This window comes from Pecten maximus, chromosome 14 (assembly GCF_902652985.1).
Source record: "Pecten maximus chromosome 14, xPecMax1.1, whole genome shotgun sequence".
Classification (NCBI taxonomy): Eukaryota; Metazoa; Mollusca; class Bivalvia; order Pectinida; family Pectinidae; genus Pecten; species Pecten maximus.
Window position 1 is genome coordinate 25433485 of NC_047028.1, and position 18222 is coordinate 25451706.

Below are 18222 nucleotides of genomic sequence, written 5' to 3' on the forward strand. Positions count from 1 at the left end.
TTTAATGATTGTCCATTCAATTTTATCATTTTTTTTGTTAATTTTGGTCTTACATTGAACATCAGGGTTATCATCAAACACATTTCTATGATGATGGTGAAAAGTTTATATTTACCTATATATAATTACACCCGTGATTTATGTTTTGACAAGGAAGGAACAACAGCTGTGATGTAGTGTTCCCTCGTTGTTGTGTCTTTGGATTGTCTGTTGGTCAACTGCCATATTGCTGATGTATTTTAATGTTAACAACAGATGAGAGATTTCTTATAATTTATTCAGAGGAAACTGATTCGGATTTGCTAGTATTGTCACTGTTTTAAATATCTGCTTTAATCCTATATTTTAAATGTATATATTCTGTATATATATATATTACTATTTAGGCGTTTAAAACAATTAATCGAACTATATGATAATAAATCTGCTATAAGCTTAATAATGTTACAGCTATTGTAGCCAATGTGTTGAAAATGATATATTTTATCCGAAGTTGCCTTGTTTGCTAAATGAGTATCAAACCTTAGAAAGTTTGGTTGACATCAGAGAAATGCTTGTGTGGCTATGTTGGGGTATAGGGCATCAACAGAAATTATAGAGATAGGCAGATTTCTGTTAACCACATGTTCACATGCCAACCTTTTTTGTAGGATGAGGAGAGGAAGAAAAGAGAGGCTTTAGAGCAAATAATGGAAGAAAACAACCGCAAGATAGAGGAAGCACAGAAAAAACTGGTAAGTACTGTAAATCTTTCTACCACAGTTTGAATGATTTTCAACATCATAGTCAAGCCAATACTCAAGATAACTTGCATTAATGCATATTTACTTGCATATTAAGTACAATTAATGAAACAAAACAAAATGAACTGGCCTGATTTATTTTTAAGCAAAATGTAGATGATTGCAATCGACTCCAACTCCAATTTTCAGCGGATTAGAATACATGTAACTAAGTCACAGAGAAACTTGTTTAATATTAAATGCTGCCAGTGACAAGCGATGTCATGATCACGAGAATAAGTATATAAATACGGATATGGCAGTAAGGTATTTAAAAAAAACAACACTTTTGGAAGTTCAAAAGTTATGTTATCTTGAGCACATTAAAAATGATAGCAAAAATATATCCAACTGTTCCATTTAGATAGTTAAGGCAAAGAAGCTTTTCACCCATATCATCTGAAGTTAATAGATTTTATTTATTAATCATATTAGTGTTTTGTTGTTACTTAAAGTTTACAGATATATAAATCTGGTGACAGAGTTTTGAAATTAAAAATATCCACTTTTAAAATGCAAATGTGAACATGTTCATGCAGGCTGAAGAGCAGTTGAAGTTAGTTGAGGAACAGAGACGTATGTTAGAGGAAAAACAACGAATGGAGGATGATGATAAACGACGTAAAAAACGGGAACAGGAGGTAATACTCAATAAGAAGAATGCTCGTCCTAAAGTATCATTCTCTCTGGGAAAGTGATGTGTGTTGTGCTGATAGGATCAAATTCAATATAGTGTTGTGCAATTGAGGCATAAAGCCTCTGGAAGTTTGGACTGAAAATCTAAGTTCTGGAGGTCTTCTAGGCAATGCTCAAGGATCCTTTGCAGTTTGTGGCAATCTGCAGCTGTAAAAATTCGCGTGAGATATATCCAGTCAGTTTCAGCAGTTGGAGTTTGAAGTTTGCTTCACAAGTTCAGCTCGATTCCAGGAATGCATCAAATTCTCAACAGTGGATGGAAGGAATGTTTGTGTGTGTTGGGAGAATGAAGTGTGCAGAATGTGTGTTTGAGTATGTGTTTGAGAGAAATAGTGCTAGAGTATATGGTGTACAAAAGTGTGTGTAAAGAATGATTTAATTGGGACAGCATGTATAATATTAATTGCAAATGTAAAAAAAAAAAATTCCCTTGTGTAAACTGAAAAATGACTGCATGTGACATTGCATTTTGTAATATTTATATTGTCAAAATAGATATTTTAAGAAAATATTCCTTTGACATTTTATAAAAGAAGACCTTCTTGAAAATGTGGCTTTCTATATTCTTTGTGATGTGTACAATGCAGAGCATATATGCATTTCTGCATTGTACTTAGCTGGCAGCAGGTATGCTGTAAATCGATCAATAGACAAAATTCTCAATGTTGCAAGATGCAAGAGAGTGTATCAGATAAGCTGTTCACATGGCTGGCAGCATTTATCGCTGTCTAGATGATTTGAGAGGAATGTTGTCTTGGTGAATCAGTGGAGTGCATACCAGTATCTAAGCAATGCACATAGCTGGCAGACTGACAGCATTTGTCACTGAAAGTGAGTTTTAGCTGTACCTGTGTAGGCATGGTGAATCGTTATGAAGTCCCTGCATGTTGCTGGGAGTGTTGTTCTGGAATTAATTCAGAGGAAAGTTGTCTCAATGTAGCAGCGGAGAGAGTGTCTGGTTAGAAATAACCTTTGCTAAAAGCAATTATCACAGACTGTGCAGCATGGTAAGTTAAGTGAATGGTATGTTGTCGTTACCCAGATACGGAGATAGGGCATCAGTTTATATTATATACGGTGTTGGATTGTTTAGCTCAAGGTGCTGTGAAACTTGTTTTGTTTGCTCCCTTCAGTATTGGGATGAACATTTCCTGTGCAGAGTGGAGGCTGTGCTAGCTGTAATCTGCTATACGTTAGTGAAGGCGTGTTGTCGTTCTAGCTTATAATTATAGAAGTACATCCTTCATTCAGTACAGGAAATTTTTGTGTGTAAATTGAAGGGTCCAAATGGAAAAGTCAGGGAAAATTCTAAATGGGCTTTAATTTACAGTACATTGGGCTAACATTTTGAATGTTTAAGTCATGAATGTGTGTTCTGAATATTAATTATTATTGCAAAAGCATTCATGTTCGTGACAGAACATTTTGTACATTATGATTGATTATAAATAACTTGTGCCAAGGAATTGGATTTTCATAGAGGTGTTCATGGCAAGTGTTTGCTTTTGGAATGACATTTGGAAAAATGCCGTCATTGTTACAATTTTGTGTACATTTAAAAATGTCTTGTTGTCAGTTATTTCATTTTCAACGAAGATGCGTACATGTTTAGTATTGCAGGGACAATTTAGTAAAATTTGGAAATTTGATAAAATTCAGTAAGTTAAATAAAATTGACCACAATTATTGTCCATAAGCAATCTTTTCATCAAATACATTAGCAGTAAGCTTTTATTAGAAGAAAAATATATTCAGTTCCTGGCAGTTTTCATTATTTGACTAAATTTTCCCTTTTATGAATATCCCTTGTAATTAAAAAAGATTTGATAGTGATGCTGAAATGTTGAAACATGGAATCAGAGGAAATATAGGTAAATTGTGAAATTTCAATAGATTGTATCTCAGTGAATATTTGGTGATTCTGATGTATAGAGTAAGTCGATAGACTTGATAGAAGCAAGTGTCAATCAATATATTTGGTTGAGGTAAGTGTTTGGAAAGTGATTTTGATATACATGTATATAGTAAAAGTCGATAGATTGTTTCAAGGTAAGTGTATGGTGATTTTGATATGTAGTGAAAGTTGATACATTGTAGAGGTAAGTTGGCTCCTGACGACAAGTGTACGGTAAGTAATTCAACAGATTAGTCTACTGGAGCTATCTTTGAGATCAGTTTCATTAGGTTCCTGACAAGACGTTCAAGCTACACTTTTATGATTAGATTTTTTTTTTAGTATATGTTTATTATTTTTATGTGGATTATTATTATGAAAATTTTGTACTTTTTTTCACAAGCTTAAATTCATATCTATTCAGAAGGAATTTAAAGAAATATTGATATGTTAGATCAATAATAATCATAAATTATTCAGTGTTTTGATGAAATTTAAAACAAATACTTATTAGATCAAAACAGATTGTCCCTTTTAAGTGAATGCTGTTTAAAGGAAAAGGGACAATTTTCTTTCTTGCTTCTTCCATTGTGATTTTTTTTTTACAGAATTCTTTCTGCTTTAGATCTTTGTTATGGATTTGCACTTAGTTGCAATAAAATATTGTCTATGTGAATATTATCTTTGTGTTATTGATTGTCGTGAAATTCGTCATACACTCAGTTGTTCATATTGCCCTTTGTCCTTGATTTCTCATCTATCCATCTATCATCCGTAAACAAAATTTTAAAAAGTTTCTCAAAGATCATCTTGGTGCCTTCCAGGGTATATGTATATATCGAAAGAACTGATTGGGAAAATGATCATTTGAGTTTTGACAGGTTTAGGTTTGTTATTGCTATTTCTCAGGAAGAATTTTGGCGGTCTTTTTCCAAATTATATAGATGGGTTTCCCATTATTGCTAGTGATACATACTGATATGAATTTTTGATAGATTCAATTTTGAAACTTACTGGAAGACAAAATGGTGAACAGGCGGCCGTCTTAAATTTTGATTGTTGAAGTTGGGTTTCCACTTTTTAACGTCGTCGAACTCTAAGGTCAGGATGACCTTATAGTCCATTCATGCTTCGTCCGTCGTCGTGCGTAAACTTTTTATTCAAACAACTTCTCTCAATAACCAGAAGTCCCAGGGTACTGATATTGGGCCTGTAGCATGCTTGGATAAAGCCTACCAAGTGGATGACCATAACCAACTTTCAAGGTCACAGGTTAAATGGGCTACAGTCTTCAAACAACTTCTTCTCAATAACCAAGATGCCCAGAGACTTAATAGTAGGCCTGTAGCATGCTGGAGTAAAGGGCTACCAAGTTTTGTTCAAATATGACCTTGATCTTCATTCAAGGTCACGGGGGTCAATAGGCTAAAATCTTTAAACAACTTCTCAATAACCAAGCGGCCCAGGGACTTCATATTGGTCCTGTAGCATGCATGGGCTAAGAACTACAATGTTTGTTAAAATGAATGACATTGACCTACATTCAAGGTCACAGGGGTTGTATAGGCTGAAATGTTTAAACGACTTCTTCTCAATAACCAAAAAAAAAGCAGGAGAGCCAAGGAGTTGACATTGGATCTGTAGCATGCTGGGGTGAAGGACCACTAAGTTTGTTCAAGTGTTTAACATTGACCTCCTTTTAAGATTACAGGACTCAAGTCTTCAAACAACTTCTCAACCAAAAACTCCATGCCAATCAGCGATTTAGGCCGACATGGCCTCTATTTTATATTCAATGAAGTACATAATCGCCATTAATTTAGTCAGATGACCTTAAGGCCCATGGGCCCCTTTGATGCAATTCTTTCTAGCCTGATAATTAAACCCAGGGCTTTTCACGGCCTGGGACATGGGAAAGGGGTTGAAATGACACTGGGCTCATTTTTCGGCGGTAAATTAAGAAATAAAAGTAATGTGTTGTTTGATTAAAGATATAAGGAGATAACTAACTGTTATCTTAATAATATGTTAAAAAGTACATAACCACAAGCTTATTAAGTGGTGGAAGTGTGTATGGATACGGAACAGCAAAATAAACCCGATTGTTTATTTCTAAAGATATACAAATATTGTAGCAGTGGGTATAAATTTGTTGTTGACATGTGTTTCTTTTACAAAAAAGTACTGCATACAGCAGAGTATGATTTACTGCACAGTACTATTGATTAAACACTGAAATAAACAAAAGTTACCAATAAACAGATGATGGAGGGAAACAACATACCTGACAGGAACAGTCATTTGGTAATTCTGATTTATGCCTCCACCAGAAATGGTTGTGTAGTGTTACCCTACTCCTATAACATAAGAGGCCGCTGGTTGGCTCTTTTTCTATCGGATATTATTTTGCCGACTGTCAAAAGTATCTCGCCGTGTAAAACCTCTAACACTGTTGGAGTAAGTGTTACCCATGGCCATCCTGTCCCTATGCAATGTACGAGGGCTGATTGATATCAAGGAGGTCCTCAATGATGTTCTGTTTAAGTCCTACTATTCTCTGACTATATAGGGCCGTGTACCCAAGGACTGGTCTCATTTGGTTAGTTTATATCGACGAGGTAGCACTCTTAAGTAAACAAGAGAAGCAGCTTTTGCAAAATGGACAATATTGGTGAAAGAGCAGTGATCCAATATTTGCATAAAATGGTTTAACACCTAAGTATATCCATAATGATATGGTAGCAACATTAGGGAAAGATGCCCCTTCATATGCTACAGTGAAAAGGTGGGTGGTGGAATTTAAGTGCAGTCGACAGAGCCTTGAGGATGACCCCCGTCCTGGAAGGCCTGTCAATGGTGCAACCCAAGAAATAGTCAGTAAAGTTTATGATAATGTTAGACTGACAGACGAATCACAGAAAGATGTATAGCCAGTAGAGTTGGCATTTCAAAGGAAAGAGAACATTCCTTTCTGACCGATAATCTTACAATGAGAAAGTTTTCGTCCCGATGGGTACAAGACTTCTGACAGTTGATCAGAAGCACACAAGGCGCACATTATGGCGTGCTAATCTTTACTTTTTTTAGGAAAATCCTGCCAACTTTCTTCAGAGATTTGTCTCTATGGACATGTGTCCATCATTTTACCCAAGAGGCCAAACAACAATCGAGACAATGGAAACACACTGGCTCTCCCCGCCAAAGAAGGCAAAACCAGTTCCATTAGCAGGGAAGGTTATGGCCTCAGTTTTCTGGGATGCAGACGGTATTCTGTTGATAGATTATCTCCAAAAGGGACAAAAAATCAATGACACATACTATGCTTAACTGCTGAGGCTATTACGGAAAACATTAAACTTAAGCGCGGAAAGCTCACTAAAGGTATGCTGTTCCATCAGAATAATGCTCCTATTCACAATTCTGTCATTGCCATGGCTGCCATTCATGATTGTGGCTTTAAATTGATTGAGCATCCGCCTTATCACCTGATCTCGCTCCTTAAAAGTTCGCTATTTCTCACTGATATTTCTTGACTTTCATTTATATTCCTCTTGGATTAGTTGAAGCTAATCCTATTTCTCAGAAAGTTCTTAATGAAACTTTTTCATATTAATACATGTATGTTGGTTCCTCTTGTTTTCAAATTATTAAAAGGGGGAGAAAAGAAAATATCAACAGTCCTACAGAGATCCAATAACAGTCAGTCGATGGTGGGATTCCCCGGATCACTTGTTCAGAAAGTAATAAATCGATATTTCTCAAAGTTCTTTGTCAAGTCTTTTTTTTCCTTATTATAAATGTAGGTTACCCTTGGTTCTTAGTTATGCAAGATTAAGTTTGAGTCTGGTCGCAGAAAATTTGCGCCTAACGGCTGTTTCTAACTTTATCAGTTAACATGTGCTATCGCTAGTTCACTGAAAGTTCTTCATTACTCTTGTCATATATTATATGTTGGTTCACCTTTGCGTATGTTAGTGTATACTGATTGGAAAACAAAATGGCTAACGGATGACCATCTTGGATTTTGACAAGTTGATTACTATTTCTTCAGAAGTTCAGACGGATATTTCTCAAACTGGTATAGGTTTCCCTTGGTCTCTAGTTGTGCCTTTTCAATTTTGAGTTTGATTGGAAAATAAATGGCCAACATGCAAAAGAATATTCTTGCATAAAGCCAATTTATCCAATAATGGGCGCCAAGATCCCTCGGGGATATCTTGTTATTGATTGGCACATTCATGTATTTGCTATGACATATTAACAAGAGATCCATGGGGATCTTGGCGCCCACCATTGCATGATCTTTATTGAACCTATATAAGACTGGTCTTTACTCTCCTTCTTCACCTCTTCCTCTGAATAATTTGAAAACAAAAGGAACCGACATATGGAATTTGAGGAAGATACATGGAGAAATCGGCTGACAGAGTTCAAAATGGCAACATGTCTGTGATTCTCTCAGTCTTGAAATTAATTCCTTGAGGACAACTAGCAGACGCGTAGCCAGGCATACGATAGTACGCCCGGCCTTCCACATACGTTTGCCAAGATAACAGTTTTTTTCATTTGATTATTTCAAGAATTTATTATTTTAATAATATCACATGAAAATATTGATATTCCTGTGGATGGTTTCCTATCAATCTCTAGATGTACGTACGTACTATCAGTCTCTAGATTATATAAATACGTGTAACAGGCCAGGCCAGCGTCTGACTTATACATTGTAATTGCAATCAAGGAGCTTTAAATGTATCCGAACGTCTCCAGGTGTCTAGAGATTCTTCTATGTACGCCTATTACGTCTGCGACTGCGGACCGTTGAAATACCTTAGATCAACCATGGACGGAGAAAGAATGTCGTCTCTGGCATTGTTAGATTTACAGTGGTGACCATGTTTGTTGAAGCAAAACAACGATGATTTTGTTGGACATTTGTATCATAACAATTCAGGATTGCTATGCTAGGTATCGAAAACACTATACTGTATATATTAATCTATCGCCTGTTAAAATACACGCCCCAGTTTCCATATACATGCATATGACATTTGTATGATTTCTCACCTGAATAATATGTACCGGAATGTCTCTTTAGCATGCATGAAATATATTATCGTTACAAGATTTACAATATATCAGAACATTAGTCACGGTTTTCACGGTATGTTTTTTAAAATGTTATTGAATTCCTCAATTATTTCCCTCAGAAATGTTCAAATATACCCTCTGCATCTAGAAATACCGAGAGAAAAAAAACGGGTAGGGACCCCGTAACCTCCCCCCTCCAAATGTTTTTTTGATTTTTTTCCCCCTTTTTTTAATTAAGTAATATCGATAACAAATTTAAACATTCAAAATGGCCGCCTTAACAGCGATACTTAATTCAAAAGTCAGAATTTAAGATGGCCACCTGTCGGCATTTTGCTTTCCAATTAGTTTCAAAATACGACAAGGAGCCAAGGGGAACATATGTGTGGTCCCCTTCAATGATAAGTCTTCTGAATAGATATACTTTAGGTAATTTCTATTGCAATCTCTTTTACATCGCCATAATAACTTGGCAACAATGCTATTTGTCATGGGATCATATTTTTAACTTTGACAACCCAATTTTTTATGAGCCCACAAAAAGTGATGTTTTGAATGCTTATCATTGAGGGACAGCAAAATAGTCCAAATTGGCAGCACTACTTCGAGAAAGATCCATGAAGAACTTTATGAGAAATAGTGATAACAAATTTAAACTGTCAAATATGGCCGCCTGTTGGCCATATTGTTTTCCTGATCAGATTCAAAATTGAATCGACATGATTAGAGACCAAGGGGAACATGATGTAAAGTTTGACATTTATATTTCGCATACTTCTCAATAAAAAGCGATATCAAACTTCATCTGTCAAATTCAAAGATGGCCATATGCCAGCTATTTAGTTTTCCCGACTAGACACGGGAGATATCGGCATACTTTTATACGGATTGAGAGTTAAGCACACTAAAGACAAAAATGAATTAAACTCCATCATGCAGCAGCTGTTATGTCCCTCCTGAAGTCTTTAGTGATGACTTTGAAAACATGCCGCCTCATCTTTCAAGTGAATTTTGATGAAAATATGAATGACTTTTTAGACGAAGGAAAGGCCACAATCGGTAACGGTAGTCGTCACTATTGTGTCTCAGTATATTGCAAATTGTAGAGTTGTTCCTTTTTCTGGATTGATACCCAGACGGGCCTTCAAGTCTCACTATTTACGGAAGAAAAATCGATTTTAGCCGATTTACTTTCACGCCTGAACAGCAGAATGTAAGCAAAGGCCAATCAGACTGTCGTGTGAATTTTACTAATATTTGATGCTAATATTTCGTTTTTGGATGGAGACCGTTTGTGAATGGAAGACTAAGAGAGTTGAAGAAGAAATGCATATTTTTGATACTAATTCCAGAGGCTACTCCAGTTCAGCGGCGTGCTATATCAACCTATAATTGGTAACAAAAATGATACACATCTGTTGTCGCTCAGCCGATTGAATTTCAGAAGAACAGCATTTGAAATCTTGTCCCTAGCTGCCAAACAACCCCGATCAGATAATGGACAAAAGTAAGTTTCAGAACATTTATTCACCAGAACAAACATCATGCAAATACACAACGAAATAAAAACACACACTTACTCACGGACCATTTATATACATCACTTATCTATTAAGTTTCAGAACATTCACCAGCAAAAACAACATGCAAATATAAAAAACGAAAAAACAAAAACAAAAACAAAAACAAAAAAACTTTAAAAACGTACACTTACTCACGGACCATTCATAGGCATCGCTTATTTATTGTAAATTACTTATTTGTTAACATTTTTTGTTAGAACTGATTTGTTATTTGTAATATAATGAAATTTGTTACACTAACCTTTTTTGTGATAACAAGATGATAAAAACAAATTGAAATTTTAAAGTGTACTTTTTTTAAATAGGCGATAAGGTATTCACAGAAGACCAACAAGACACCCGTCTTACCACAGTTTAATACAAAAGCGAGAATTTAGCATAGTAGAGACACAATGAATTTAATTGCACCATAGAGTGGTTGGTTGCCTTATAAAAGCTTAAACATTTTATTCCTTTGAAGTGAAAGGCGAAACTGGAAGCTGAAATAAATTTCAACATCTGGATGGGAAGGTGCAAAAGGCTCTTAATTAAACCTGCCTTTCAATTTCAATAGAACGTCAAGCACATAATATTATAAGCCGTTTTACCTTTCAAACCGGCAAACATGGAGACAGAAGTCAATCCGCAGATTGGGCTAGTCACAAAGTCGAAGGCTTAGAATTATCAATGTGAAAACAATCAGCATTGTTTTGCCGTAACATCACCGTTCTGATGCTTGTATCTATAAAAGGTGGGATGTTTAGGATGCATATATATATATATATATATGGACTTTGAAGACTGTCGAAAACGTATACCCCAAAAACTTTACTGTGAGTTTTTATGCAAAAAAGGTTAAGTCAACACTGCTCCATTTATAAAGGTTCCTAGTAAGTTTTGACCGTCTATATTGTGGCTCAGTGTATCAGTAGTTCATTTTCCTGAGAGTTGAGAAAATTGATTTTATCTTATTCACTTTACCAATCTGCTATATATCATCTATAAGAAAATCTAAAAACAAACGTTAATTTTTGTAAAAATCATATGATCATGATTTTATTTACCTCGTGCCACGCCTGAACAGCAGGTTGCAAACGAAGCCCTATCAGACTCGCAATGTAAAACTTTTGGTTTATGGATTAACACACAGTTTCAGATTTCTCTGATAAATTCACCAAATACTTAGCAATGTCTATGTCGATATCCAGCTTTCTAGCGACGTTAGCCACTTCACAGATAGATTTACGAATTTCTTCTCTTTGTATAGGAGTGTATAGACCGAGCAAACTTGGCGCCGTCTTGTTCATAGCGGGGCGGTGAAACCTTCCCTCTTTATTCACTAACGTGCACCACACGTCCTTCGGCTGTAAATTCACTCCAAGGAATCTCCCAATCCTCAGCAACTCGGACGAACAATTGTACTTCAATGATTCATACAAGACAATCGCGCAGTTATGTTGGAATGTCGTCATCCAAAATATGTTTTTCTTCTTCCATCGTCTTAGTTTTTCATTCACAAACGATCTCCACTCTAAAAGGAAGTTCAAAAAGCATTGTTAATTTGTGCACAATCATGCTATCGTTTATAATTTACCGGTTATAATGTCTTTTAAATGCATTATGCCCAAACTTATGTTGTGAAATGTCAAAATCAATATTGATATTAATCTTTGGCCAGTACGAACGGTGTAGCAATCCAGAAAAAAGACCAACAATTAACGGATCGCGTGTACAGAAAGGACAGATGGAGCATAACTTACTTTCGGTATGAAATAGGGAAGTGTCAGCGTGGTTTACATGCTTGTTTCGTGACGTCACATTGTGGATTACTAGTTTTGATTTCCTTGATCTTCCCTCCACATTTTTGGTTACATTCATGAACTGTTTTTGGTCCGATTGTTTCTCTCTGGAATATTCGAAATTAAAAACAGACTTGATTGCATATAAAGGATTTCTTATAATGATTAATGCTTTGTTGAATGGCTGAAGTGTTTTAGTGGTAGCCTGATGACTTTTGTACACAATGCAATGCCTACTGGGATTGGTGACTGGCTCCAGTTCTCCCGGAAACCCGTTCTTTGCGAGAGTTTTATCCTGGTAGATGCTTCCGGTGTAGAAACCTAAAACAGACAGTCAAACATATTCGTTTCGTTACTTTAACAATCCTTTTGATAAAACTGTTTTTATAGCTTGGTGTATTGATTCCGAAGTGGGGAATATCAATTTCCCTTTTTCAGAAACTCTCTGCTGTTCTGAACATATAAATATTATAAATCTAGTCACCAGGTAATTTAATTTAGACATTTTTAAGGTAACTATTTTAGACAAACACATTGTAAACGATACTAGTTTCCCTTTATAGAAACTCTCTGTTGTTCTGAACTTTGATATTGTAATGATAATCATCAGGTAATAGATCATTTAATTTAAACAATTCCTAGATAACGATTTTTAGATAAACACATTGTTATTGGTACCACTTTTTAAATTTAAAAATAGAAAGTGAGCAATGAGTTGACCTACAGCTAAGCTAATACAATACCGGTGATATGTTACATAATTCCCCTACGGGTGGGGGTGGATGGGTGTGTGTATTTTTTTTTTTAAATATTAATACTTTATTTTAATCATAAACATATATGCATATTGACGGGGCATCCTTATTACACGTATGTGTATATGTTTATATAGGTAAACATATCTGTAGATATTAGTTTATATTGTTATTAGTCATTTGGTTTATTTGTTTTGTTTTTGTTTAACGTCCTATTAACAGCCAGGGTCATTTAAGGACGTGCCAGGCTTTGGAGGTGGAGGAAAGCCGGAATACCCGGAGAAAAACCGGCGGTCTACGGTCAGTACCTGGCAACTGTACCACGTTTGTTTCGAACTCGCAACCCAGAGGTGGAGGGCTAGTGTTAAAGTGTCGGGACACCTTAACCACTCGGCCACCCCGGCCCCTGTTATTAGCCACCTATCCGAACTATTGATTAAGCAAAAGAAGTATACCGTAAATTTCCTATATTTCGTGTGGAATTTATTTTCGCGTTAATAATCGAGAAGAGGTAATCGGGAATTACAATCTTTCGCGATTATTTGTACGTAAAGAATACTTTTGGGTGGCGTCCAAGTAAAGCTATCGGCTGCAGAAAACGTTGGCCTTCAGAATACATGTCACGTCATTGACAAATTTAGATTCATTCTAAGATTAGAGTTTGCAAAATCAGGTATTCGCGAATATGTCTCGAAAGTTAAGTTCGTGAAATAAAGTAATCGCGAAATCTAAGAGATTTACAGTATTTAATGTTCCAGTGCTGACATGTCAATGACTAAATTATAATTACATTATTGTTTGAAATGTGTGTAACCCAAAAGAGAGGGCTTGTATAGGCATGACCTGTTGTCAAATTTTCGTTAAATCATTTTTGATTTGTTGAACTATTTTGAAATGAAATATTCTCTAATTTCGTACCTGTCAGCTCCTGTATAAGATGTCTGACCCATGTGTTCCCAGAACCAGGAAAACTTAGCAATGCCGTGCGATATTTTGGTCTACCTGGCAAAAAAGATAACTTCCTAGGCTGGCAAGATTCTTCTTCTTCATTAAAAATTTTCACGGGTCTATTTGAATCAACATATAGTAATTGTTTTCCAGAAAGTTCGACATGAGACAATTCCATCCTTTCACGAGGCGCTGGCAAATGGGTTACAGCCGAATGTGGTGTAGTGTAATATAATAATAGAGTCAAAATCATAACACCAGCAAGAGCAATATGGCGGATCTTCCATACACACGTGGAAATGTTCTCATAACAAGACATTTCAGTTGAAAAAAAAATGAGAAAAAAAAATAGAATGTATGAAGAAGGAATTGTTCAATTATCTAACACTTTTATTTCATTGTGATAAACAACTACAATTAAGCTATCCGCATTCTGTTAACTATCTGATACCTAAGCGATGAAAGTAGGAAATCCAACAGAATGCAGAAAAACCCAAAACAATCCTTATCCGTTATAGATTACTTGTGTGCTTCCAACACAAATTTTAGATTCGGTTCACAATTAAACGGTGTAACCCATGAATTCAGTATTGGTAAACATCTTTCTGCATTAATCCACCATTCATAAAAAACGTAATCCATCCATCAATGATTTGTAATTCATTAATCCGTTATTGGTAATCAACGCAATCCATTAATCCAAAGTATGGAATTAATTAATACATCATGGGTAAACAGCTTAATCCATCTATCCGTGATTGGTAAAAATGTGATCTATTAATCCATGATTAGTAAACAGCGTAATCCATGAATCCGTTATTAATAAACAACGTAATCCATTAATCCATTATGTGAAAACAACCTATTCCATTATTGCATGATTGGTAAACAACGTAATCTATTAATTGATTATTGGTAAAAAAAAAAAAAAAAAATATGCATCATTCAAACGATACAAAAATGTCATTGTTGATAGACACACCATCTCCACATCTTCATGGTTACATTCGACATACTTGTTTGAAATGGTATAATGGCTCATGTATCCGTCTAAGACTAGCTTGTGTATATTTCTGGTTCTATTATTACCGATAACGTGACAGCTATAGATAACGTTATACCTCGCTCAAGACGGCGCTTATAGCGACCTTCTCTGTCCAGACAAACTATATCCCAGATAAGGTGGAATAAGACCTCTGACAAGAGGTCAGGACACCGAATCGAGCCATATTTTCAGTGACGTTCGGAGTGTAAACGTTGCTGTTTATTTTCCAAAGTGCGTGGTTCTGTTGACGCCCAACTATATGGACATGGCTTCAGATGTTAAAATCTGAGGAATAAGACTGTGTACCAAGATGAACATTAAACCAGTTAGGTATTGGGACATTCGTCACATCTCGGCAGATTTGGCGAAGGGTGGCAGCATCAGCCGAGGTAGCCAAATGTTGTTATTGGGATGGACAAATGGTGTTCCAGTGTTCCAGTGCCCTGTCTAATATCCAATATTTATGTCCCCCCCCCCCCCCCCCCCCCCCCCCCATCAAATGAAATAAAAAGCAACGTTAATTAGACCAGGTGAATCCTGTTTTTATAAGAGGCTTCCGATTCATACAACTGCAATTTTCAAACATTTCTCTAGGTTAACAAAAAAATGTTAATAACATGATCAAATATCCATCCCATCTTCATATTGTCATATTGTCCTTTTCCTTTCAAATGACTCAATGACTTCTAACAGTCTATCTACACCGATGACTCGTATGGTTCTTCTAATGCTCCTAATGACACATTATCATTAGCTACTTCAATTATCGCGTTGTGACGTCAAAGGGAATGCACATAAATAAAAAAAATTACACCACGATAAAAACAATACCTTGATTTATTTCCAAAGCGATGTAAAACACATTATACGCAAGTTACAATAATTATGTATATACAGTTAAAATGATCTAGTTTAAAAATATGCAATACGTGTTATAATTGGATATGCATATATAGATAGTCAAGTAGTAATAACGACTGTACACACATGTAAATTGTCGAATTTTCGAGGCGATCTGCCCATTTATCAAGACACAAGTAAATTACAAACGATCATATATAGACATAGAAAATGGAACAGTTACATAAATATTGTGTGTTTAAACATCGAAAAAATATCGTTATGTTGTGAAAACGACCACCAATTCCCCGATGGCCTATCATGATTGATTAGAAAACATCTTGGGCGATGTATTATATATAGATGGTAAAAGTAAATAAATGAATAGATAATATAATTAAAATTTCAACAAAATAACATCGCGGGTTGAATCGATATGATGGCAGCGCGTGCTATGCAGTGAATGTTTTTGTTTTTACAAAGTATGCAGTTTATATATGATTTGCCTCCCTTGCAGTACTTTGTAATCTATATAATGTATTTGATCTAAGCCCTGGCTTATGTACAATCCTTCTGTCAATTTTTTTTTAATTAAACTGAAATGACGCACTAGGATCTACGATATTTCCGTACGATTTTTATTTATTTTTTATTTCTTTATTTATTTTATTTATCTATTTTATTTTGTATTTTTTGTATTTTTTTTGTAATTTGTTTTTGTATTTTTTATTTATTTATTTATTTATTTATTCATTTATGTTTGTTTATTTGTTTTTATGAACTTATTTATTTCATTTATTTACTTTTTCAATTTTTATTTCCGGAAAAACAACAAAAATCAACTCTACCACAGTCTATGTATGTAAATTCCTGATAAGTAACATATATAATTACCTACTTATCCGTAGACCAACACCAGTCTGTCCACCCTAATATTCATACCAATGATTTAATAAAAATGAAAACCCCAAAATTGTGTGATACATACTTGTATATGAGAAGCATTTCAGTGATATTTTTAAGTGTATTGTCTTCTGTATAATTTAGGACCATCGATAACGAAATCAACCTTTGTTCAGCAAACTACATGTATAACAAGACCACAATATTGTAAGCAGTGATAATAATAACATTAATAAACAAATAAAAATCATGAGGAAGATGTCCAAAAAATTTTTAACAATGCACACACAAATTATTACTAACATGTTAAATTATCGTTATACATTTCGGAGAAGTTAAACATTTAATTTGTACAACTACAATACTACATTGCCTAGCTGCATTTCAAGCAAAAAACTGAAGAGTTGCAATGCACTCAAGCATATACACAGGCGTCTGTATCTGGTTAGTTTTGATATAGTAAGAGTAGGGGCTAATATGATTTTCAATGAATACTAACTGTTCTGTAGCATATGGGCAAGTCTATACATCACCCATCAGTAGGAGTTTCTGTCTGGGTTTCCTTTGGTAAAAAATAAAAATAAAAATAAAACTGCCTTTTTCACTCCTATCGCTTTTACAAGCCATTTTTGTCTTTTCCAGTACACAGCTGTTACAGCAGGTTGTATATCTCATGTCATGGCATAAAATTTCTCTTTAATCTTTTTCTTCTACTCTTTCCATCTCTCCTCTTTCCGAATTTCCCCATTTTTCATCTATACAAGTATTAAATTGCTCACTTATGTATTCTCCCACTTGCTGCCGTTTACTTAATCTCTCATAAAAGGACACGTATTGATATAAGTTTTATACTTGTTTCCGAATCCCATTCAAATTATGATTGTATGATGTGTATTGTATATGTATTAATTGAATGAATAAAATAAAGTTTATATTACGCCATCTCGCTTTGTTTGTCAATATCTACTACCTGGACGTCGAGACGTTTCCTGACAAACTCTACGATGTTGAGCTACATGTGTATCGTTAAAAACAACTCAGCACTTATACGAAACGTGTCTATCAAAGAATGATAATCGACTGCCATTTTGTCAATCACCCAAGATCTTTTCATTTAATCTATCTAATCTTATGACAGGGACTGATAATCTTAAACCTTAAGAATGTTGGGGAAATGTCATATGATAAAACATCTATCAACCAGTTTTTCGTGGAATGCGATGTTTTATCAACCCCCGAAAGTATTATCTCTCTCGACTAACAAACTCGTCGATAATTGTATGATAGTGATTATAATACATTATGTAGTAATATCTCTCTCGACTAACAAACTCGTCGATAATTGTATGAAAGTGATTATAATACATTATGTATCTTAATGGTTTGGTTTGATTTTATTTGTTTAACGTCCTATTAACAGCTAAGGTCATTTCAGGACGGCCTCTCATGCGTGCGATATGCATGCTTATGTGCTTATGCGTGATTTGGGAGGCTGGGGTATGTTCGTGTTAAGTTTCCTTGTGATAGGCCGGAACTTTTGCCGATTTATAGTGCTACCTCACTGAAGCATACTGCCGAAGACACCCAGCAGGACACCCCACCCGGTCACATTATACTGACAACGGGCGAACCAGTCGTCCCACTCCAAATATGCTGAGCGCTAAGTAGGAGTAGCAACTACCATTTTTAAAGACTCTGGTATGTCTCGGCTAGGGAAAAGAACCCAAAGCCTTCCTCACAGCGGCGAACGCTCAACTAAAGGCCAAAAGTGAGGCATGGTCAAGGGAGACATTAGGAAGAAGAAAGTTGTTCAGAAAGAAGAGAAAAGATAAGATCCCAAATTTAGTCGCCTCTTACGATCATGGAATGGGGGCAGCAGGTACAATATTACGCCCTACCTGCAGGGT

The 18222-nt window shown here is 35.4% G+C and overlaps 1 protein-coding gene and 1 long non-coding RNA gene across 4 annotated transcripts; one reads left to right on the forward strand and one right to left on the reverse strand.

The window, feature by feature from the left end:
- Window positions 1-513: 513 nt before the first annotated feature.
- Window positions 514-3095, forward strand: LOC117342973. Its single transcript, XR_004535935.1, has 2 exons — window positions 514-734; window positions 1322-3095. It is a non-coding gene; the product is annotated as an uncharacterized LOC117342973 (long non-coding RNA).
- A 6876-nt stretch (window positions 3096-9971) lies between these two features.
- On the reverse strand, window positions 9972-14926 carry LOC117342971 (WSCD family member CG9164-like). Of its 3 annotated transcripts, XR_004535934.1 has the most exons (4): window positions 13498-14926; window positions 12062-12145; window positions 11786-11931; window positions 9972-11556 (listed from the first exon to the last, which is right to left on the reverse strand). XR_004535934.1 is itself a non-coding variant. In XM_033905279.1 (3 exons), the coding sequence occupies exons 1-3, from the start codon at window positions 13844-13846 to the stop codon at window positions 11165-11167; spliced, it is 1101 nt and encodes a 366-aa protein (XP_033761170.1). In that variant the 5' UTR covers window positions 13847-14926; the 3' UTR covers window positions 9972-11164. The 3 variants fall into 3 exon arrangements, 1 of the variants encoding a protein (XP_033761170.1); XR_004535933.1 differs by lacking the exon at window positions 13498-14926 and having other exon boundaries at window positions 12062-12801; XM_033905279.1 differs by having other exon boundaries at window positions 11786-12145.
- Window positions 14927-18222: the final 3296 nt, after the last annotated feature.